The following is a 23,272-nucleotide window of genomic DNA, read 5'->3' as shown; positions in this document are numbered from 1 at the left end:
TTTACATTGATTAAATGTAATTAATTTACATTGATTAAATTTAATTAGTTAATTAATTTTTTTTTTTTAGACACATTCTAACTCTGTCACCCAGGCTGGAGTGCAGTGGTGTGATCACAACCCATAACAGCCTCGACCTCTGGGCTCAGGTGATTCTCCCACCTCAGCCTCTCAAGTAGCTGGGAATACAGGCGTGTGCCACCATGCTCAGCTAATTTTTATACCTTTGCAGAGATGGGATTTCACCATGTTGCCCAGGCTGGTCTTGAACTCTTGGGCTCAAGTGATCCTTCTACCTTGGCCTCCTTACAGGCGTGAGCCACTGAGCCTGGCCAATTTTATTTTTAGATGAATAAAAATACTACTAAAAGTGTATGTGGGTGTGTTACATTTTTGTTGATTGATTTGTGTATTATCTCATTTGAGATAATTTATTGTACTGAAAATGAGTTTTCTAGAAACTAATCATGGCATAAATTGGGTGCTGATTCTAATTCAGCTCCATGGAACTATTGTTTTTTCTTTTTTTATTATTTTATTTTTTAATTGTTTTTTTTTGTTTCGAGACAGAGTTTCGCTCTGTTGCCCAGGCTGGAGTGCGGTGGTGTGATCTCGGCTCACTGCAACTTCCGCTTCCCGGTTCAAGCGATTCTCCTGCCTCAGCCTCAGCCTCCTAAGTAGCCGGGATTACAGGCGTCTGCCACCATGCCTGGCTACTGTTTGCAATTTTTAGTAGAGATGGAGTTTCACCATGTTGGCCAAGTGAGTCTCAAACTCCTAACCTCAGGTGATCTGCCCACCTTGGCCTCCCAAAGTGCTAGGATTACAGGTGTGAGCCACTGCTCCTGGCCAGAAGTATTGTTTTTCCTTTGTTTTTGATTTTTCTGTTTGTCTTTGGCTAAATGGGGGAGGGGGAGAGATGAAATTGTGGAACTAATCAGGGCTTGATTATAAAGGTTCTAAATCCTCTGCCGAGGCATTTAGAGTTGACCCGAGGGCAACTGGACACCATGCAGGGTATTTAATCAGAACAGTGCCATGAAGAATGCTCATGATGTAAAGATTTGCTGTGACTGTGACTGTGATTTGGACACTAAATATGATGAAAGGGCAGAGTTACAGAGAAGGAGAATGGTTTAGGAGACTTTTGTAGTCATTCAACAAAACATTAAGGGTAAGTTGAAGGAGGCAGTAGGTAATGGATGGATTGAAGACCCGTGAGCAGATGCAGCAACAATACAACTTTGAGTTTACGTGCACGGGCACCCAGAAGGGAATGGAAGAGTTGGGGATATCTCTCAGATGTCCTGTTTCGGCAACTGGCTAGAAAGTGATATTATTCACTGAAGTAGAGAACACAGGAGAAAGGAATAGGCATTTTATGGAGTAAGATAATGAGTTTGATTTTGGATTTGTTACTCTTGCAGGGCCCATGGGAATAGGCTTCCTAGGCAGCTGGAAATCTGGGACAGGAGTTCCTGGATTGAATCCCAGTTTGAGATATGGATTTTGGATATATGTAGACAGTGGTGATACAAGGTATGGGTTTTGGATATGTGTGTACAGTGATGACAGATGAAGCCATGAGGGTGTGTATGATCATCTATAGAGAGTTTTGGAACAAAAAGAGAATAAGTCTGTGGACAGAACTCTAGGGAACTCTGACATTTAAGAAATAGACAGGAGAACAAGACCCCTGAAAGAGAAGAAGGCATAGTTAGAGAAAAAAGGGGAGCAGCAGTAATGTGCTGTCAAAAAGGCCACAACAGGAGGGTGGCTCCAGAGGGAGAAAGCAGCTACAGCGCCACTTAGAGTTCAATTAAGTGAGGACTGAAAACAGTAGAGGGGATTTAGCAACATGGGCGGAGTTTTGGTCTCTACCGTTTCTCTGGAACATATGGAAATGAATGGGAGGAGGAAGTAGAAACAAATGCTGAGTCTAAGTGATTTTTTTCTTTCTAAATTAATTATGGAAATTTACATAAAAACGCCTTACTTACCCTAACATAGATTCTTAAAATTGAGATGAAAGTCATACAACCTAACATTAACTACTTTAAAGTGAGCAATTCAGTGGCATTTAATACATTCACAACATCGTGCAACCTCCTCATCTATCTAGATTCCAAACATTTTCATCACCCCAAAAGGAAACCCCTTACCCATTGAGCAGTTGCTCCCTATTTCCTGCTGCCTAGGCCCTGGGTAGCTACCCATTAGCTATGTTCTGTCTCTCTGGATTTCCACTTCTGGATATTTCCTATAAATTGAATCATATGAGAGATGAGCTTTTGTGTCTCGTTTCTTTCACTTAACACAAAGTTTTCGAGATTCATCCACATAGCGTGTATTAGCACTTTATTCTTTTTTAAGGCTGAATAATATTCCATTGTATAGATACAGCACAATTAATTTATCCATTTATCTGTTAATGGGCATTTGGGCTGTTTCTACCTTTTGGCTGTTGTGAGTGCTTTGTGAACAGGGCTGCACATGTATTTGAGTACCATTTTTCAATTCCTTTGGGCATACAGTTGAGCATCCGTAATCCAAAAATCCAATCCAAAATGTTCCAAAATCTGAAAGTTTTTGAGCACCAACATGATGCTCAAAGGGAGTATTCATTGGGTGTTGGATTTTCAGATTCGGGATGCTTGACTTCTTTGTACATGCAAATATCCCCAAATCAGCAAAATTCTGAAATATAAAACACTTACAGTCCCAAGCATTTCAAATAAGGGATACTCAGTTTGTAGATCTAAAAGTGGAATTGACGGGACCTAATGTCGTTTTTCAAAACTATACTTTTTTGTAAGGTTGATTGAGAATCCACAGGAAGCACTGTGCATTGTACAGAAAGTTGACTTAGTCTGTATTCTCTGAATACCTTATATTCTCTTTGAGAATCAGCATCCAGTAATTAAGCAGCCTGTCAAGAGAGAAGCTGCATATATATAATATACATATGAATGAATACATATTCATTCTGTATACACACATATGCATAAATAATGTTTAAAGAAGAGAGTATCCATTAGAATTAAGTTTTGATTTTTTTTTTTTTTTTAAAGACAGAGTCCCACTCTGTTGTCGACAGTGGAGTGCAGTGGCGCGATCTTGGCTCACTGCAACCTCTACCTCCCAGGTTCAAGCTAACCTCCTGCCTCAGCTTCCCAAGTAGCTGAAATTGCAGGTGCCCACCACCATGACCAGCTAAATTTTTTTTTTTTTTTTTTTTTTTTTTTGTATTTTTAGTAGAGACAGGGTTTCACCATGTTGACTGGGCTGATCTTCAACACCTTACCTCTAGTGATCCACCCGTCTCAGACTCCCAAAGTGCTGGAATTACAGGCATGAGCCACGGCACCCAGCCTTGAGTTTTGAATCTTATAAGAAGAAGGCATTCCAGGTGAAGAATTTAGATGAGTTGAGTCACATAAGAGAGAGAAGATGGGCATAGGGTTGGATGCTTCACCGTTTAATTTTTCCGAAGAAAAGAATGCAAATTGCACTCTAGTTGACAATAAAGGAAAGAGCAGAATGATCAAGTAAACTAAAAGCACCCATGACACTAACTTAATAGCTAGCCGACTTGTAAAATTAAGATTGTATTTTCAAAATCCATTTTTACTAATCTCCCAGTAACCACAGACTCATTTACGTTTAATCTTGTGGATTCTATTTCTCTGCTCAGAGACATCAGTGTAGATGCAAGAAGATTTGAATTCTGTGGGTGACAAACAATCTAGCTTCATCGTGGCTCAGTTAAACTTTATTTGTAAAACACAGATTAACAAATTCTTAGAAAGGTGGGACAGTGATTATATTTCCTATACATGTTTTTGCTGATGTAAAGTGACATTTATGCTATGTCCTCATAAATGTAATTTTCTTCTACAGTCTTTTCCTTGTAGAAAGAATCCCCAGGAATCAACGATGGGACTGAGGTTCTGAAAGATGTAGCTCTGTGATTTAATCCCCAAGGCCCTGTCTACAGACTTGGGAGGGGAAATAATGTGTGTTGAGTGACTGTTAGCTGTTTTGTTTATCTGAGCTCATTTAAGTCATAACAACCAGTAAGTGGTCGATCCATGATAGGAGTGCAGATTTGCTAACTCCAAAGTCAGGGCTCTGGGCACCATATATATCAAGAATGCTAGTTAGGTTTCTTCCTATGTGCTAGCTGACTAGAGTAGTAGGAATAGAAGATGCTGTGGATGCTGATGGGCTCAGCAGACATAAGACTCTGTTTGGTTAGCTATGTTTTCCACAGAGACAGGAGGCGGATGGAGGCAGGTCCTATGCCTGCCATATGGTGACCATCCCTAAGCTGTGTCATGTCATGTCACTTCTCATGGAAAGATTCTGGGTGGCTTATCAGGAGAACATTAATTTTTCTCATGAACTGTGTATCTGGGACACCTCCATGGTGATTCAGGGTGGTATCTCTTGATTCTCCCTCATTTCATTTATACCATCCCTATTCCATGTATCTCAATACACTAATCCCCAGGATTGATGCATTCATTCCTATTTGTGGTATGTGTTTGTTTCAGGCAGAGAAAGCTGATGGATTTGTCAACCTGCCTGATTTCACTGTGGAAAGAGCATCCGAATGCAAGAAAAAGCAGTAAGTTGTCTCTCATCTTCCACAAAACTCTGAGCCAGGATACTATCTCTTCATAATGTTCACCAAATGATATGGTGATTTAGAAGTGAGTGAAGGTAACATTGGAATGTCTGAGATTTTGGAGCATTATGGGTTGGCACGCTACATAGAAGTAGAAGCATTTAACCTCTCATTTTCTGGAATTTTTGTTTTGTGGAGCAGATGGATTTTAAAACCCCCATGAAGCCTTGGCATGGACTGTTGCTGATGACTGTGTCTGTGATGGAATAAAACCCCTCCAGGACTGGCAGGGAGGTCAGATGTCAAGCTTCAGTTCTAGTAAAGAAAAGAACAAGCAGTTAAATAGGACTCACCCGAGTTGCAGATATGCCAGCAAGACCAGTTTCTCTTTCTTAGTTCATGGAGTTAATCAGATGCACCCTTGGCATTGAATTTTCTGAGATGTCTTAAGCTTAGAGATGACACTCTGATCTAATTTAAATCCAAAAGATTTGAGAACTGACAGGGACCACAAAAATCACCAGCTCATGGTCCTGGTTTTCCTGAGAAGGAAACAGCCCAAAGAGTCTGTGACCTGCTTAGATCTCATGAGAGGGCTGGCTGTAAACCCAGCTTTCTAGACTCTCATTCAAGTGCTTCTCCCATGATAGCAGGCTGCTATATTTTGCATATGTGTCCATTTTCACCTTTTTCTTATGATTTCTTCTACCTTTGACATATTTTCCAGGCTTATCACAAGGGGGCTTTCCTTTTTGTCCTATGTTACTTGTTGCAGCAATTGAGTACTTTTAACAAGATTAGTAAACTGGTGTTAGCTTTATGTCTTTGCCTCTGTGGTGTGGTTGCACACGTCCAGTGTTGATTCTTGTGGTTTGAAAAGGACTGGCTATTTACAAAAACTCTGGCCTGTGCTGTGCTGCAGGACTTCCTGCCTAAAGGTTAAAGTGGAAGCACTTCTCGTTTGTTATCTTCAATGTTTTCTACTTTTCTTTTATACTAAAATCTATTTCATATTTCTCCTTTACTAACAAAGGGTGCCTTGGATAAGATTTCTGATGTGTTGCTGCAGAGTGGATGTTCCATACCTGATTATTTTCCTATAAAAATTCTTCTGCATATTTGATTGAAAGTGAAGAAATACCTTGCTTGAAGTAGTTATTCTGAATATTTTGAAGTGACATTTCTATCACTTTAAAATTGAATTTATTGTATCTTTATAGCAAAGCAGTTAGCAAGTGAGAGGAAAAGGATATGCCTATATATTTTAAATGGAAACTACTGACCAGCTAAGACTCAGCCCTGTTCTGGATGTTCTGACATAAAAAATTTACTCTCAGTTCCCTATATGAACTAAAGACTAGACAATAGGTATTTAATATTACCAAATTATTTTTTGTAAATTTACAAAGAAAGCAGACAAGTTTATGAAGCTTATATTTTACTGATTGACTTTCAGACCCATTGTTGACTATAAACACTGATTTTTTTATGTGTTTGTGCTTTTCCTCCTTCAAGTGCTTTTAAGATCAGCCATCCACAGATCAAGACCTTTTATTTTGCAGCTGAGAATGTGCAGGAAATGAATGTGTAAGTAGAGGAAACTGGTAAACCCAATCCTTAATGGGAGTATACTTAACTTTGGTTAGGCGTTGGAATTTTAATCATATGTTCATATCAATTATTGTTTTATTTATTTCTGTTACTTTAAGGATTAATTTATTTAGCACTTGCAATGCCTTCGTTCTTCTCTAGTATTTGGAAAGAGTTTGGAGAATTACATGTATCAAAGTGGCTATTTTAGGAAGAGGCTGTACAGTTCCTCTCAGGGAACCACTAAGTAGAGAAAGGAGTGGACAGAAGTCATTAAAAGAACATGTTAAAAGGAGAATCAGCATCACAAGGAGAGAGGCTTGAAAGTATTATGTAACTGATCTTGCAACTTTCAGAATTCTACATGCAAAATATCTCTATAGCATTTAATATATGCTGTGTGATTATCGTGATGATTCATGTATTTATCACTTCTCCATGTATTGTCCCGAACATTTTGCAAAACGTCTTTGCTCAGAGTACATTGAACTTAAAATTGTAGATCCCTAGCTCCATTTGCCAGGTGGTCTGTGAAAATAAGTGGGTTGTGTGCAGAGTACAACCTGCTCTACACACAGTCAGGTGTGATCACCATAGCTGTTATTCATTCATTCATTTATTTATTTTTGAGACAGAGTCTTGTTCTGTTGCCCAGGCTGGAGTGCAGTGGTGTGATCTCGGCTCACTGCAACCTCTGCATCCTGAGTCTGAATGATTCTCCTGCATCAGCCTCCCGAGTTACAGGCATGCATCACCATGCCCAGCTAATTTTTTGTGTTTTTGGTGGAGACAGGGTTTCACCATGTTGGCCAGGCTGGTCTCGAACTCCTGACCTCAAGTGATCCACCCACCTCAGCCTCCCAAAGTGCTGGAACTACAGGCATAAGCCACCTCACCTGGTCAGCAATGGCTATTTGAATCAGGCTGTATTTGAGGTGCTGACTGGAGGTATCAGAAGGCATTCTATTTAATTTAGCCATATTTTCAGAATTCTTAGTGTCTCTTATTATTTCAAATGACCATTTGAAAATACGTTTATGGAACGCCTACCACGTGCCCCATTGCAGCAGATGGTGGGCAATGGCAATGAAAAAACCACACATAATTCCTCCATTCATAGAGCTCACGCTTAATCTGTTTTACCTATAATGATTTCCTTGCCTATCTGCCCTATGTAGTTCTCTTTGCTCTCTTGCTCTAGAAACATGAAGGAAAAGAGCAACTGTCTTTCACTAAACATGTGCATGGGCACGCGCGCGCACACACACACACACACACACTCTCTCTCTCTCTCTCTCTCCTTCAGTAGCTTTGTCCAGCTAGAAGGATTCTCATCTGTCCCCTATCTTCACCTCCCCAGCATCACCCTCCAGGTGAGGACAGAATAGTTTTGTACTGTAGAAAGTTGGGAAGCCCTGTGTTAGAAATAACAAGGCAAGGAACTGACAGTTGAGTCTTCCAAACAAAGCTTTGATTTACTTGGACAAAGAGAGAATTTGTTTCTACCCTTTTTCTAGTTTTAGCTTTTTTCTCCCCTTGGTTTTCTTAAGCATCTGAGAAAAATAAGAACAGATACACGAATGGAGAGGATGTTAAAATCTCCACATCAAAGCTCTTTACTTATTTTTTTTTATTTGCATCAGTTGCTAAATCCTGTTGGTTAGCAAAGCCCTTGCTGTGTAAGTGGGATGTGGAAGGCACAAGGTCTTGCCCACTAGCTCTTGGAGCCCTGTGATAGTGAGGTCAGTCCGCCGCTGAGCCTCAGTTCTTCCCAAATGGTCCTTTCTGGTCTTGAATGGCAGTGAAACAGTGCTGCCCGCCTCTCCCCTGCTCAATACCTCCTGCTGTCCTGGCTGTTCTTTAAAAGCGCCTTGCAGCTCCAGCTTCCATCCCTGGCCTGTCCTTCCCACTCATTCTATGACTGATTCCTTGCAAGTAGTTCTCCTTTCTCCAGCAAGAGGTGAGTGATACAGAGTAGCAGAGAAACAATACAAAAAAAAAAAAAAAAAAAAAAAACTTGCCGGGCGCGGTGGTGGGCGCCTGTAGTCCCAGCTACTCCGGAGGCTGAGGCAGGAGAATGGCGTGAACCCGGGAGGAGAATGGCGTGAACCCGGGAGGCGGAGCTTGCAGTGAGCTGAGATCCGGCCACTGCACTCCAGCCTGGGTGGCAGAGCGAGACTCCGTCTCAAAAAAAAAAAAAAAAAAAAAAAACAAAAAACCATTGATTCTAAGTGCTTGCTTTGTTACCTAGTGAATTTCTCCTCCTACACAGTAAGGTGCATTTTTAAACCAATGAAAGTGTGAGACCCTTCCATGTTTTTCTGAATCGGCTGTATTTCATGCAGGTGTGCTCTGTAAATCCCACATCCCCCTCCTCACTAGTCCAGTGTTTTATTTACATTTCCAGTTTATTTACCTTCCAATTGTATGTTCTCCCTTTGCAGAAACCTACCTAATGGTAAGTAGAGTTGCATGGGTAGATATGATAGATATACTTCATCCTGTTGGCTGTGAAATCAGTCTTTCACAGTTACCATTGTCAAGATCTTATCGCCAGTCTGCTATGAAGATCTGTTCATTTTACTTGAAATTCTTTTAGGGGTTATCTTTCCAGCTGACAAACAAGATGCAAATTGAAATTTGAACTTAAGGTGTCTGGACTCCACGTTTTCGAATCTCTTAGTGACCTTTAGACTCGAAAATTGTCCATCCGGCTAAATGGTCCATTTTGTCTGGGCCTGAAATCTATAATAATTTCTCATGTTTATAATATCATTATAGAGTTTCATTATTCTAAAAACGACTTTTCTAGTAGCCAACAATGCAACTTCTCCCTTCTCCCACAAGATTATGCAGATGACAGAGATTTACTTTGCAATAACACATGAAGAATGTCCCTTCTTACTGATGCAGCCGGTTTAAGCCAGGAAATAATGTATCTGGGTATTACTTGGTAAGATGAGAGGTGTGGGGGAGGGAGTGGGTAGCGTTTGGAGTGATGAGTCCTTGTTTTAGAAGTTCCTCTCCCTGGGCAACTGCATTTCTGGATGGTGACATTTCTCTCAGGGAAGATGAAGGGAAATGTAATTAAGTTTAGTAGAAGGTCCGCATGTTCTAGTGAGTCTCAATTTAAAAGTATAGGGGTAAGTAATTAAGGGTAATGAAAGAGTTGGTTTCTCAGCAAAGATGGGAGCTGCCTTTCTCAGACACTGTGGGAAGAATGCTCTTGTTTTGTACATCAATTTCTTAACACTTGCTCTCCTCCAACACACACATTCACGTCAAATTAATATACAACAGACTCCCAGGAAACATCTGTCATTTTCTTTTATGTAAATATAAGTCCTTTTGTGCATCCATCTGCTTCGCCACAGATAGACATTTTCCTGCTGCCATGATGTTTTAAAAAAAAAGTTCTTAGCAAAGAAGGTACTCTAAGCCAGTGGATCCTAGAAAGAAAACAGTCAAACAAGATTCTAAACCATCACCAGTTTTTCACAGCAAGTAACTAATGGTTGTAATGAAAAGGATATAAGTTTTGTGTCAGGGCAGAGAAAAATATTTTCTTTATTGTCAACAGTCTTCTATTTTGCTCGATTTCCATGTTTGGGAAAGGAGCTTAGAAATGCCTTTTCTTATTTCAGACACTCAGGTGAAAACTATTTTTTTTTTGTCTCTTTAAAGAATATTTTGCCTATTTCACTTTTAGATGGTTTTTGGGGGTGGGGGAGAATCAACTTACACAATTATGAACTAACGTATAAGCTAAAAATTGTTATTATGGTTTTTTAAAAGTGAACCATGAAATATGTTGTGTTTTGCCTGGTCAGTTTTAAAAAATGAACTTTTAAATGCTTATTTTAGTTAATAAGACACAAAATGTATTCTTGTTAGACAAAGCAAAAGATTTCCTATACCCTCACCTCACTTTCTAATTCAACTACTCTCCTTAGGGATAATCACTTTTTTTTCTTTTTGCTTTCGTTTGCATTTATTTTTTGCAGAATCGATGCTCGTGCCTTGAGTTTTTGTTTCTTCAGTTTCTTATGGGACACTTTTTTTTATGCAGCCATCTCTTGTGGTTTAGGAACAATTTCTTCCTTTCCAGCGAGGATCATCTCCATGTGGCAGAGGGAGCTCACATATAAATTCATCCGACCATGAGCTCTGAAAGTACAGTGGCCCATCTTGGGTGTTTCATTCACCTGGATGTTAACGACCAGAGAATCTACATCTAAACCCTTGAATTCAGCATTACTCTCTGCACTTGTAAACATGTGCAGGAAAAATTGAGCATTCTTGTTGGGCTACCAGCCCTGTGTCCAGCCCTATTGTTCGGCCTGTGCACACCTACCAACTCCACCCTTGGAAGGTTGGAATGGTACACATTGTTTCTGTAAAGTGACGTCTTTCAGATAACTTGGTGGCTTTTCATATATGCATACCTTTGATAGCCTAGGAAATTTCACAGGTGTTCTTAAAGTGAACACAAAGATTTGAACCTCTTGATTTGCATGGTTTTATGGGGTTTTCTGGGTCAAGTGAATAGCAAATCATTTTCACAGATCACCTCAGGCCACTTAGAGGAAGAAGATGGTTATCCACTTTTTTTTTTTTTTTTGCGCGATAGAGTTTCACTATGCTGCCCAGGCTGGAGTGCGGTGGTGCAATCTCAGCTCACTGCAACCTCTGCCTCCCGGGTTCAAGCGATTCTCCTGCCTCAGCCTCCCAAGTAGCTGGGATTATAGGTGCGTGCCATCATGCCTGGCTAGTTTTTGTATTTTTTAGTAGAGACAGGGTTTCAACATGTTGGTCAGGCTGGTCTCTAAGTCCTGACCTCATGATCCACGGGCCTCAGCCTCCCAAAGTGCTGGGATTACAGGTGTGAGCCACCGCGCCCAGCCATCCACTTTTAACAGTAAGATTATATTCTTCCTGACCCTTTTCTATGCATACCAATTCATGGACATACAAAAATATATCGTTTCTGAAGTACGGTGGATCAGGCTAAACATACTGTTCTATGCTTGATCTTCTCAAGAGCATATTAGGGCTTTCCATTTTATACACATTTCCATTACAAATTTGGAAATTTGTAATTTTGAAGGCACAATTACAGAAGATGAATTTGTACATATATTTGTTCATATATTTTCCAGGTCATTACCAACACCCCCTACCCCCATCTTAGTCCTCTCATTAGCTTCATTATAACAGGAAATTGATAGAATCAGTGTTGATAGAATAAATAATTTATCCATTTTCTTATTAATGTTTTTTCTTTTTGCCATTACAAGCCTTGTTGGCAGTGAACATTCTGCCACATTTGTTTGTGTATATGAAAGTGCGTTTTTGTAGGATTGATATTTATGATTGGAATTGTTGGGTGAAGGGGATGGATATTTAAATTTTTAATATTACCATTGAATTGCCTGCTCAGAATTGGCTGTATCAGTTTTCATGTTCAATTCAATAAAAGGTGACAATGCTTCTTTTTCTATTTCCTGCTAAATACTTGAAATCAATAATATTTTTAATTTTTTTCCAATCTAGTGGTGAAAATATTTTCCTGTGTTTGAGTATGCGTTCTCAAAATACTATTGAGGCTGGGAAAAGTTTTTTTCACATGTTGTCTAGCTATTTGATTTTTCCTGTAAATTTCTGTTCCCTTATTTTGCCTATTATCCTATTGATACTTGATACACATTTTTGGGTTCCTATTGCACATATGGGCTCTTTACTGGTCCAATTTTAAGTGGCTACTAAGGAGTTTGTGATTATTATGGTGCTGAAGGTGATTTCTTAACAAAGGCTGGAGCTCATCTTTGTTCTTTAGAAGCTCCTATTTTGTTTGTTTGTTTATTTGTTTATTTATTTATTTATTTATTTATTTATTGACATGGAGTTTCACTCTTATTGCCCAGGCTGGAGTGCAATGGTGTGATCTTGGCTCATTGCAACTTCCACCTCCTGGGTACAAGCGATTCTCCTGCCTCAGACTGCCGAGTAGTGAGATGACAGGCACCTGCCACCACACCCACCTAATTTTGTATTTTTTTTAAGTAGCGACGGGGTTTCTCCATGTTGGTCAGGCTGGTCTTGAACTTCCGACCTCAGGTGATCCTCCCACCTTGGCCTCCTGAAGTGCTGGGAGGCATGAGCCACTGCGCCTGGCATTGAATTTATTATATATTTTCTGTTAAAAAATAACAGGTACAACAAGACCATGGCAGGTTGAGGGCTGCATAAGGATTCTTAACTATCTGACAGTTACACAGGTGGGAAGGTGCAATATTTGTGGCTTAGTGCAAGTGTAGCATGCTGAATTGTTCATGGCTTCTTCATGGTCCAGTGCGAGACTAGAAGACATCAAAGCATAGATGAATTGATAAATGCATAGCACGGATTTTCACTGTCTCAAAATAAGTACAGAAATAAGCAAGATCTTCCCAGTAAGTGGAAGATTATAGAGTTAGGAGTATATGTCATAGATACACTTTGTGTCCCAGCTTTTAAAAATTTGTGTTTCAAGATATCTTCCTAAGTAAACCCTTGAGAAGGAACTACAGTGGTCTGCAGTGATAAGCCAAGTTTGAGTTTCTGTCTCGTTCTGTTTTTGTTATTGATGTTTAATTGGAATTCATTGCCAGTAAAATGGTAAATATGACATTTTCAATTTTTACGTTACATAAAATTCTTCAAGGAATTAACATTTTTTCTAGTTTAAAAATATCTGTCAAATTCTAGCCAGATTTTTTTTTACTGATTGACATAAAAATATTCCTGGATTAAACATGGATGATCTTTTTCTAAATTTTTTCTAAAATAAACTGACATTATTAAGACATTATTAAGAGTAGCAACCAGTAACTTTAATAGCCAAGTTACTAAATCCAGTGATAAAGGATTTGATGCTTGCTAAAAATTTCAAATGCACAAGTACAGAAGATGTATTTGTTCATATATTTGGAATACCTAATTTAGCTGCCATCATTAACCAACTAAGTAATGGGCCACCTCACATCTTACCTTACAAAAGATACCTTGAGTATGGAAAGTATTGTGAAACCAGAGGCCTTAGGTTTTGATGGCACAAACTTATGCTGTTTCTGGAAATGTGCAGGCTGATGGTAGAATCATCACCTAATTTCATAACAAAGTTTGGGGGAAGGTAAATGGGTGGGGGGCTAATCTCTTTGGTCAACATTTGCTTTCTCTTTTATTTTAGGTGGTTAAATAAACTTGGATTGGCTGTAATCCATCAGGAATCCACTACAAAGGATGAAGGTATGTTCTATTTTAAATTTCTGAAAATTTAGCAAGAATATTAGAATAGGTTGAAACAGGGTGAAAAAACAATGTCAAGTTCTATGTATAGTCTGATCCTGAGGAAACATGCTTTGGCATTTAAAATGATCTGAAAATATGTGGAGACAGACATATTCACACAGACTCACCAACATGGAATAGAGCTTCCCATGCTGGCTATGAATGCTTTTCACACTTCACCCACACTCCGGCAGCTGTGGGCTTCATGACATCTCAAACAGTCGCTGATGCAAATGTTTAATTGCTCCACTTGTGGAATTCTTACTCATAGACATGATCTCGTCATGATCTGGTCAGATAACTTTCATCCCACTATTTCCTCCCTGATATTTTAATATTTCCATCAGATGTGTGCTGAGACTAATTACCCTAAGATTGTACTAGGAACCTGAAGGTCATATTGGGACACAGGCCATATTTTTAGCTCAGTTGGTAGCTTTCAGGGTTCAAAAGCTACAGGAGTCTAATTCTTAATGATGCAATTGCACCTTGGTGTTGAGAAGAGGGAGGATTTAGCTGCCAGGGCCACCAAACTCATAGTCTTTCTGAAATGCTCAGACCCCAAAAGGGCTTGGGAATTGGAAGTAGGGAGTTATATCTTCTGATACAAAATCATAAAATCTTAGAGTGAGTTAGAAATGGGAAAGTGGCAACTTCATTTGAAACAATAAAGGGGTACAATGCAATACCCATGAAATCAGTTGTGTCCTAACCGTTTTCTTGGTCCTCTTTTCCATAAAATAAGCACCCATTGTCTATTTATAGATTGTGAGTTAGTACAAAACTACACACAAAACTTCTCCTTGTCCTGGTATGTAAGGCCTTCTATGACATGGCCTCTACCACCTTCCAGCTTCGTTTTCTGCCATATCCCGTAGGGTTCTCCACATACTTGGCCCAGCCTGCTCCCTCAGCCTGGGACTTCCCTTCACAATTTGTGCACCATTGATGATTTAGTGATCCTGCCAGTTTCAATTCACTATGATTCCTGTGATCAAAATTACCACTGATTTTGTGCTCTGTTGGTATTATGACTCACACCTCTTTTGAGGAATTATTTTACTTTCCCCAAGCTACTGTTTGTCTTCTTCCTGCCTATTGGATGCTCTTTGAGCTCAGGAGCCCTGAACTGGCCATTTGTTTCTACCTCTTATGTAATTCCTTTGCACCAGGTAGTTACCAGGTGGATATCATTAGATATGAACTTTCTGAATTGGATTAAAATTGCAATAGCCAGATGGAGATAAACCTCTGCTTGCATTGTGGAATAAGCGATGACAGCGTTAAAGCATTAAGCATTTTCATTTTTGTTATAGAATGTTACAGTGAAAGTGAACAGGAAGATCCTGAAATAGCTGCAGAGACACCACCCCCTCCTCACGCTTCCCAGACTCAGTCTTCGGTATGTACCGACATAAGTAGTCTGTTGGTCATCGATCAGATGCGTGGATGTCATTTCTTCCAATTGGGTAGGAAGTAGCTTGACCAATAAATTTTTAGAATGGGCTAAATTAAGATACCTGCCGACGAGCAAGTGCAATTTTCAGGGTGCTGATTTTGAGCCTTCTCCATAGCAACCCACTGGTATGATAAACTTGGTTTATTTGTGTGTGACCCAAAGATGTACCGTACTCAGAGGATTCATGAGGATGCAAAGGGCTTCTAGGTGATAGGCCGGTGCTTGCAAAGACTTGTTTGACAGTGTTTATTTATGTCCTACTTTTCCTCGGGAAGAATTTAAATGCCTTGCCTATGTGCATGTACTGTAGCAATGCAAAATGAACTTAGGATGAAAAAACAGCAGAAAGGAAAAAGGAGAGCCAGAAAGAGAGCAGGAAGTTGGGAGTGGAGTTAGTGCATTAAAAGTGCACATGGAGTGATTTGTGTATTCACTAGAGAGGAATTCAAATTTGATTCTAAGCTTTGGAAGCACCAAAAATAAGTTCACATTATTAATTAACGTGAAGTCTATGGAGAGTTGCTTCCTATTTGGGTGCTCTTAGCATTACGGTAATGGCCCCGAGAAAGGGTCATACGATGATCATTGGGGAAGTTGGTTTATGGTTTTTACACCTACCATGTACTAGGACGTATGTAGGTGCTTTCAATGTATAAACTTAATTCCCCAAGCAACCCTGAGTAGTAGTATGATTTAATTTGCATTTTATGTAATGCATTGCATTTAATGAGGCCAAGCACCTTCTCATGTTTGTTAGCCATGAGAACTTTCTCTTTTGTGAAGTGTCTAAGTCTTTCCTACATTTTTAGCTGCTTCCTCCTCCTCCTTTTTCTTTATGAATGATAGGATTTCTTAATTTATTATTCTATATATTAGTCCTTTGTCAGCTATAGGTTGGTGCAAAAGTAATTCTGGTTTTGCCACGAAAAATAATGCAAAGCACACAATTAATTTTGCACCAACTTATTAAAAGTGAGCAAATCTCACTTTTAATCTTTTTAAAACTGTTCCACAATTTCTCTCTGTAAACACATGTTCTTGATTTTCACATGTCAGATTTATCCATCACTTTCATTGCGGTGAATGCCTTTTTTTCCCCCTGGTTTCAAAAATTGTTTCCTATCCTAGGTCATGAGAAAGTAGATATTCCTGTCTTCATTTCACGGTTAAGGAAACTGAGGTTCAGACTGAGGTTCAGAGACGTTGAATGGCATGTTCAGATGTCCAGTGAGTGCCTGAGATGAGAATCCCAGTCTGTTTAGCTTTATAGGACCTGCTCTTTCTACTGAACCATGACATCTGTCCATCATAGACCCAAATGATGACAGGTTCTGACAGTTGACAGTAGCTCATTCACTTACCAGACCTTTTCTGCCAGAATTTCTGTTCAGTGTGATAGTTTTTATCTTTATTGTGTTTTGCAAGTTCCTGGATTTAAGGTATTATTTTGATTGTTTAAATAATGACCTCTACTGTTTTTTTCACACTGTCAGTGGAGAATTGTGGTCAGTTTTCTAATTTATTTGGCTAGCAGCCAAGAAAAGACAAATATTTGTTGAATAAATGTTTATTAAAATATCTGTTAAATGTGATTAGCCAAAATTAAGCAAGATACAAATACAATTAAACTTTGAATATGGTAAAATTTATAACAATTTTTGAACTACATTTATAATATTATTCTTTCTCAGTATATTCACAGCTTCTCCCTAGTGTAATCCTTCTTCTTTTTAAAAATCAATTTTGGATTTTAGAAAAGGCTTTTATTTTCTTTATATCATTCAAACTTAATGATATTGTCAGACCTTACAATGTTTCCCAGCTTTTGACAACTTTCTGGTTAGATTACCCTTTAATGCTTCTAAAGACATTATCAACTTTGTGTTGAATAGGTCTTCAAAAAATGTTCCTTGTTGTTGATTTAAGAGAGGATTATGTCTTTTTGCTAAGTTTCTCTCTGTCTCTGTCTTTGTCTCTATGTCTGCTTCTGTGTCACTCTCCTATTTTAACCTGTGACATGCAAATGTTTAGTTGTTCTCCCTCAAGTTCATTCTCCCTCACACTGTGCCCACCAATATACCTCTTTTATGATTATTTAGTTGTAAAATACTGACACTTTCAGTTTTATAATGGCAAACTAGTATCCCAGGTTACTTTGCTACGAGAATTGTCAGGCATCTAGAACCCATCCTGGTGAAATAAAAGCAACCGAGTAGCCATATCATGGAGGGCCTTCTAGAAGTCTCCCTGGTGAAATACAGGCAACCAAATTGCCTTCTTAGATGATGGATCATGGCTCAATTGCATTATATAATGACAGTCTAACCTGATGCACAATAGAAGTTCAGGGAATAATTGATTTAAAACAAATAAATGGGCCGGGCGCGGTGGCTCAAGCTTGTAATCCCAGCACTTTGGGAGGCCGAGACGGGCGGATCACGAGGTCAGGAGATCGAGACCATCCTGGCTAACCCGGTGAAACCCCGTCTCTAGTAAAAAAATACAAAAAAATAGCCGGGCGAGGTGGCGAGCGTCTGTAGTCCCAGCTACTCGGGAGGCTGAGGCAGGAGAATGGCGTAAACCCGGGAGGCGGAGCTTGCAGTGAGCCGAGATCTGGCCACTGCACTTCAGGCTGGGCGACAGAGCGAGACTCCGTCTCAAAAAAAAAAACCAAAAAAAAACCACAAATAAATGAAGGGATACTCATGAGGCCAGTAAGTTAGGTCACTGAACTCAGAAAGATCTTTCAATTTTCTCAATCATCAATCAAGTGTTATTTTTTAGAAGTTCTAAGTTGAGCATTTTTTGGCAGGCCATTAATGCTAACATTTTCTAAAGAAATATATTGGAAATAGTCAGATAAATGTTGAACAGTTAGATTTTTTTTTCCCCCTTAGCAACAGAATGTGTTCCTCCTGCTCACATATTTCCCAGGCAGATTTTGTTTTTGTTTTCTCCTGTTTCTGAAAAACAGACATGCAAGGCACTTGGTTAAACTAACATTTAGGCTTTTTATTTAAGCAGATGAAATTAAAAAAATATATATAGTAACTTTTTTTTTGAGACACAGTCTCAGTCTGTCACACAGGCTGGAGTGCAGTGGCATGATCGCAACTCACTGCAGCCTCACCCCTGGCTCAGGTCATCCTCCCACCTTGGCCTCCCGAGTAGCTGGGACTACAGGTGTGCACCACCATACCTGGTTAAATTTTTATGGAGATGGGGTTTTGCCATGTTCCCTAGGTTGGTCTGTGGCTCCTGAACTCAAGCGATCCACTCACCTTGGCCTCCCAAAGTGCTGGGATTACAAATGTGAGACACTGCACTCAGTCATAACTCTTATCCAGAAAGTGAATTGAGCTAGTGTTTGGCCCAATACAGTATAGGCTAGCGATGACTCAGGTATACAAGCCTAGGGGCAAAAATATTTTTTTCCCAAGTTTTTGGTTAAAAAATTATTTTGGGTGATGAACTTTCATTTCGTGATAATGAACTCAACAGTATAAAATAATACTATTTTGGAAAATTATCTCAAAAAAATTAAAAATCTTGAAAATATTTAATTCAGGGTCCAATCATTTTAATTGCTATAGAGTCAAGATAAACAATGAAACCAGTTTGGATTTCTGCTTCTAATGGGCTGAACGACATTTCACAAAATAATAACATATCAGGAAATCTTCCCTGAGTGAAGAAGAGGCTTTTATGTTATGTTCCTTCTTCTTCTGAAGGCTTCAGAGGGGTGATAGTGGAAAGAACATCCATTTATTCTCAAAGAAGTTGCAAGTGGGCAGCTTTTAACCGGGCTTACTGAAAGGGCTCCAAGTAGATGCGAAACCTTTACTTTCACTCTGAAAGACAATCTGTAGAAATCATTATCTGTGATTCCTTTAGTTTCACAAAAGAAGCAAAAAAGGAACCAGCTTTCCATTTCAAATCTGATAATTTTATAAGCTACAAAGTGAGTTAAGAGCTATAAAAGTCACTTTTTTCCTTCAAGTTTAATTTTAAAAAAGCATCATGAGATAACCTGGTCTATGCTTCTGGGCATATTCATTCATTCAGCAAGTATTTATTGAGAGTCAGAGTTCTAAATACTTGGGACACATCAGTGAATAAAGTGGACTGTGATTCATGTTCATCATGGAGCCAAACTTCTAGTTGAGGGAGACTGTTAATAAACAATCCACGTAATAAGGAAAATATATGCTACATGAGAAGGTGGACTTCAATAAGCCAGGATGTGCTGGGGTAGATACTGGGTTGTGGCAAAGAATAGAGGAGCCAGGACAGGCCTTACTGAGAGCTAAGATCTGAGCAAAACCTTGAAAGGTGGTGTGAGAGTCAGCCAAGTGGATATTTGGGGGAAAAGTTTTCCAAGCAAAGGGAACAGTGAGAGTCAAGGTCTCCTTGATGTGTAGTACTGCAGGGAGCCCTCTGTGGCTGAAGCGGGGTGAACCAAGATGAGGGTAGTAGGAAATGAAGCCAAAGCATAGTGGTGGCCATGTCGTGGAGGGCCTATGGACCAGTTAAGGACTTTTGACACCTGAGTTGTTTAGGCAGACTTTGAAAGGTTTGAGCAGAGGAGGGTGCAATCAACTTCCATTTCAAATGGAGCCCTCAATCTGCTCTGTGCAAAAGACTCTGGGAGGTTGGCATAGAATCAGAAAACTAAGAGAGAGTATACAGTAAGCTATTGCGAAAGATGGTGGCGATTCCATCAGAGGATAGCAGTGGGGTGGCAGAGAAATGGAATAGTTAGATTTTGAATCCATTTGGAAGGTAGATCTTCAAATAGGCAGATCAAATATGAGACAAACGGAGGAGATAAATATTTATAATCCCAGCTTCTAGCAGCTTATGCAGATTATTTCAACATAACAATCCTCACATTTTGATGTTTTTCAGAAGTAGTTTTTTAAATACTGAAATGAGGGGGAAAATCAGTTAAAATAAACAAAAGAAGCAATAAGGAAAAATAAATCTTGCAAACTGTGATCCTTGGGCAGCGACAGAGGAGGAAGTCAAAGTTTTCACCAGCCCGAGGTGGTGTATGGCTTGAGCCCCAGAGTTCAAGACCAACCTGGGCAACATGGTGAAACCCCATCTTTACAGAAAAAAACAAAACAAAACAAAAGAAAACAAAACAAAAGTTTAAACACAGAGGTGAAATTAATTTTGGAAATTCACATTTAATCTTAACAAGACATCTTGAACAGTTGTCTGCCAAAGTCATTTGATTCTTCAATATCTGTACTAAATGAAAGAACAGAAATGCAAGTGGGTAGTTGGGTGAAAAAGGTAGAGAGAAAAATTCACCCTTTCTCCTCAAGATTCAAGAAATTATTGTAAGCCATATGGTTGAATATCTAACTGATTTTAAGACTTGGCTAAAATTTGTCTTTATATTTTTGCCTCTGACTTTAACAGCTCATCTTCACGGCCTGCTCTCCTGGCAGTCAGTCACACAGCCTGGTGGCTGTCCCCCAGCCTCTCTCCTGCCTTTTGCTCCCACTGCCTAGTTGAGGCCCTCATCAGCCCTGGCCTGAGTTATTGAAATAACAGGCTATTTTTCTTTCCCTGTCTCTAGTCCCTCTCTCTGTCTCTCCTCCTAAAAACCACCTCCCAATTAGTCTTCCTAAGATGCAGTTCTGATCACATTGATTCACCTGTACAAAAACTTCCAGTGAATTCTCATTGCTTCTTAAATTACCTCCCGAGTCTTTGGCTTGGTATTCAAGGCCCTTGGGCTGTCTTCAGACTGCCTTTACAGTCTTGCTGCTGATTTTGCCTTTGTCATCAGACCAACAAACGGCCTGCTGTTTCCCAAAAGCGTTCCAGACTTTCCTGCCCTTGCACCTGTAGGTATAAAGTTTCTCCACTTGCAGTACCACTTGCCCCCACTCCCACCCCAATCCCATCTTCTAAATGTCTTTCAGAATGGTAGCTTCGGATGTAGCTTCCTTCATGTGAGCATCTCTGGTCCTCTAGGTCAGGGTGATTCTTCCCTCTTCTGAACTCTCTGTATTCCTGTAGTGTTTCTTTCTTTTTTTTTTTTTTTTTTTTTGACAGTTTTTTCATGTTATCATAATCTGCTTTTGATTACAGATTTTGTATATCTGGTTTATTTCTCTAATTATTACTTTCTTAAAGTCAGAGCCAGTGCCCGATATCTTCTCATTTACCCACATCATTTATGACTGTGCCTAGCACACATTTGAAACTAAATAAACATTTAATGGACAGATGGATGGGTGAGCGAGTCATTACTGAGACTTCATCCACAACCCCCACAAATTTCTTGCTCCATAAATATTTTCCCATGTGAATGAGAAATACACTATTTTCCACTTGTCTGGTGCTTTTGCATGGCTTTCAGAAGAATGATTTCATTTGACTCTCACAGAAATCTTGTATGAGTTTTACAAATGAGGAAGTCAGGTTCCAGAGAAATAAACATAGCTATCATAGGTAGCATTTGCAAGCTGCTTATGTTTCATGAAGAATATTCTTTATGGGATATCATTTGCCCCTCTTGATACATTTGAGTTAGGCAGCTGATAAATATTTTTGTGTATTTACCATGTTTCAGGGACTGTTACCAATATGGGGGTGCCATGAAGAGCTTTTGAGAATAAAGTCTCCTGGCATCTCTTAATAGCCAAAGTAATCCTCTGGTGAAAGCCTCAGATGTAAACCATTAGTTTCAGGCCTAGCAGCAGTTGGGGATGGCTGCAGCATAGCCAGGTAAAGGGGATCTGGGTAAGTTCGTAAAGTGTCTGCTATTGTAATCCTAGTTGGAGGAACACAAGAAAAGGCATAGAGATACAAAACTTTATGATGTGTTAGAAAGGAAGGAATCATCAAATGTGATAGCATTTGATTTTAAGTGGCAGCCTGGGGTAAACAAAAATGGAAAATGTGCACCTTGTCCTAATTGCAGTTTATTCATTGTCCTCTAAAATATTTCTGCAACACACAGCCACTCATATTCAGCAGCATATACACTAACTAGTTAGCTAACTAATTAAATAATAATACATAATAAATTAATGTGTTTCTTTGTGTGTGTATGTTTTTATTTTGAAACAGAGTATTGCTCTTGTTGCCCAGGCTAGAGTACAGTGGTGTGATCTCGGCTCACTGCAACCTCCGCCTCCTAGGTTCAAGTGATTCTTCCGCCTCAGCCTCCCAAGTAGCTGGGATTACAGGCATGGACCACCATGCCCGGCTAATTTTTGTGTTTTTAGTAGAAACGGGGTTTCACCATGTTGGCCAGGCTGGTCTTGAACTCCTGACCTCAGGTGATCCACCTGCTTCGGCCTCCCGAAGTGCTGGGATTACAGGCATGAGCCACCACACCTAGCCAGTGTTTTAGTAAAGCTGTTTTTATTTAAAAAAAAAAAAATACAGGGACGCTGAATTAAACTAGATGGTGTCTTCTCCCTTGAGCATCTTGAGTTCTGTGTTGAGGAAGAGGGACAATGCAGTAATAATTCAAACAAATTACTTCAAGGACTGACAAATGCTACGAAGAAGATGAAGTAGGGCAGTGGGCTGGAGAGTGGCCAGGGGTTGAGGGTGGAGAGGATACTGCTCTGTCTGCTCTGTCACAGAAGAGCCTGCTGAAGAAGTGATATTTCAGTGGAGGTCCAAGCAATGGGAAGGAGGCAGTCCACCCAGCATCCACAGGGAAGCCTTTCTGGCAAAAGGGACCAGAGATGTGCTGATGGGACAGAAAGAAGGCCAGTGTGGCTAGGAAGGTGTGGAGAAGGAGGGAGGAGATGCAGGGAGAGGAGTCCTTAGGGGTTCATGTGGACCTTCTAAGCTCTAATGAAGACTGTGGATATTATTCTACTTAAGATGGGCAGTTACGAGAGGGTTTTCTGCAGAGGAATATTGTGAACTTTTTGTATGTGTTAGCAATACTCTATCTGTGGTTTGGAGGATGGACTGGGGTGGGGTGAGGAGTAGTGATAAGGCAGGAAGCCGGTAGAATGGTACTTGGAGGTAAAATGACTTCTTCAAGGTCACTTGGATACTAAGGATCACAGTGATGAGTAGATATTCGGTCAGCACATTGCCCAAGGTCATGCAGAAGGTCAGTGGCAGAGAAGGAGTATACTATTACAAGGTCTTTTGGTATTTAGGGTAATGCTTCTCCTGGCATATAGGAGAAATACAAACATGATACTTCTGGGGCTTGACAACAATTGGCTGGTTTATTTTTTGTTTTTGCTAATATGGCCAATATAAGGAAAGGG

General features: G+C 39.7%; 1 protein-coding gene across 7 annotated transcripts in view; it reads left to right on the top strand.

The window, feature by feature from the left end:
* LOC105478709 (interaction protein for cytohesin exchange factors 1) overlaps positions 1-23,272 on the top strand; it is a 207,337-nt gene that overhangs the window by 134,519 nt on the left and 49,546 nt on the right. For all 7 annotated transcript variants that reach the window (XM_011736283.3, XM_011736276.3, XM_011736282.3 and 4 more), the window contains 4 exons: positions 4,557-4,630; positions 6,146-6,217; positions 13,449-13,507; positions 14,866-14,951. In XM_011736283.3, the coding sequence (XP_011734585.1) occupies positions 4,557-4,630; positions 6,146-6,217; positions 13,449-13,507; positions 14,866-14,951 (291 nt within the window). The remainder of the gene's footprint in view (positions 1-4,556; positions 4,631-6,145; positions 6,218-13,448; positions 13,508-14,865; positions 14,952-23,272) is intronic.

The sequence above is a fragment of the Macaca nemestrina genome, chromosome 5 (genome assembly GCF_043159975.1).
Source record: "Macaca nemestrina isolate mMacNem1 chromosome 5, mMacNem.hap1, whole genome shotgun sequence".
Classification (NCBI taxonomy): Eukaryota; Metazoa; Chordata; class Mammalia; order Primates; family Cercopithecidae; genus Macaca; species Macaca nemestrina.
This window is presented reverse-complemented; position numbering and strand designations above follow the sequence as displayed.